At 34.9% G+C, this 1,454-nt stretch overlaps 1 protein-coding gene across 4 annotated transcripts in view; it reads right to left on the reverse strand.

Annotated features, from left to right (window-relative positions):
• Positions 1 to 1,454, reverse strand: part of PSMD1 (proteasome (prosome, macropain) 26S subunit, non-ATPase, 1) — a 128,044-nt gene that overhangs the window by 103,769 nt on the left and 22,821 nt on the right. For all 4 annotated transcript variants that reach the window (XM_011998082.1, XM_011998081.1, XM_011998080.1 and 1 more), the window contains one exon: positions 214 to 342. In XM_011998082.1, the coding sequence (XP_011853472.1) occupies positions 214 to 342 (129 nt within the window). The remainder of the gene's footprint in view (positions 1 to 213; positions 343 to 1,454) is intronic.

Below are 1,454 nucleotides of genomic sequence, written 5' to 3' on the forward strand. Positions count from 1 at the left end.
AAACAAAAAAAAAACTGGAGCTCAATCATTGCTAATTTTCTTCCTTTCCAACAACTTCAAAAGGATCATTGATTGCTATTTTTTCAAAACTTACTTTTTCCTTAATTAGAAATAAAATACAAGAAAGTATCCAACAAGAAATATTATAATTACTTACATTCAATGAAGAAGTAAATATTTATAAAAACCCTCTCTTACCGATGAATTTCTTACCTTCGTGTTTTTTAGAATCATGAGGTCTGTATTATTGTTTCGTATTAAGAACTGCAGATGTAACTCAATAGCCATTTCACCACTTAAAATTTTAATCATTTTCAAAGTCTGGTCCTTAGGCTCTGGACTCTGCCAAATCAAACAAAAAAAAATGAAAACTCATAAACAGTATTACTATAATCCACTAATCCAACTTTTTTCATCAGCACTAAACCAGTGAAATTCAAGCAGTCCATTTTAAGAGAAAGGATAATTTATTTCTTTATTAGATGCTACTGAGATAACACACTAGCTCGATGGAAGAATACAATTCATCCCCCACTGGCTTTCAACATAAAATGTTTAAATATTCAAAAAAACTGGGAAAGAATAATTACTGATGACATGCAGGAAAATTACTTTTCATTAAATGAGTCCATTTATATTTTAATTGAGAAACTTCCTCCTTGAAATTGAGAAAACTGAATAATCAACATATATATATACATGGAGTATAGTGGCGCAATCTTGGCTCACTGCAACCTCTACTTCCCAAGCTCAAGCGATTCTCCCGAGTACCTGGGATTAAAGGTGTATGCCACCATGCTCAGTTAATTTTTGTATTTTTAGTAGAGACGGGGTTTTGCCATGTTGGCCAGGCTAGTTTCGAACTCCTGACCTCAGGTGATCCACCCACATCGGCCTCCCAAAGTGCTGGGATTACATGCATGAACCATAGCACCCAGCCTTGGTTTTATGTATGAACTACCATGCCACCAACACAACTTTCCAACCAGACGAAGAACAACTGAAGTTTATATACCTAAGCATCAGGAACCAAAAGTCCTGATACAGGAAGCATTTACATCTAACAGACCACCGCTGTAATATTTACCCTACCCTTCCAATACACCACAAACATTAAAAACAACAAAAACAATTAACCTCCCTCCCATATATGTTGCCATTTGCTAGAGACCATACCTTTTTCTCACTTTGTGACAGCTAATTTGGAGTTGTTTCAGACAGAAATAATTTCTGCCTGAAGTAAGGATCTAAGGATTTGATTTCTTCTAAATGTTTTTTTGGGACCAATTTTTAAAACTTTAATCTTTACAGAAATTCGTTTTTATAAAATGACTTTGGTATCAAACTTAACAATACACTTTAATAAAAGCAGGTATATAATACGTACTTAAAAGAATTTACAGGCCGGGCGCAGTGGCTCAAGCCTGTAATCCCAGCACTTTGGGAGGCCGAGA

The sequence above is a fragment of the Mandrillus leucophaeus genome, unplaced genomic scaffold (assembly GCF_000951045.1).
Source record: "Mandrillus leucophaeus isolate KB7577 unplaced genomic scaffold, Mleu.le_1.0 Scaffold555, whole genome shotgun sequence".
In the NCBI taxonomy this organism is placed as follows: Eukaryota; Metazoa; Chordata; class Mammalia; order Primates; family Cercopithecidae; genus Mandrillus; species Mandrillus leucophaeus.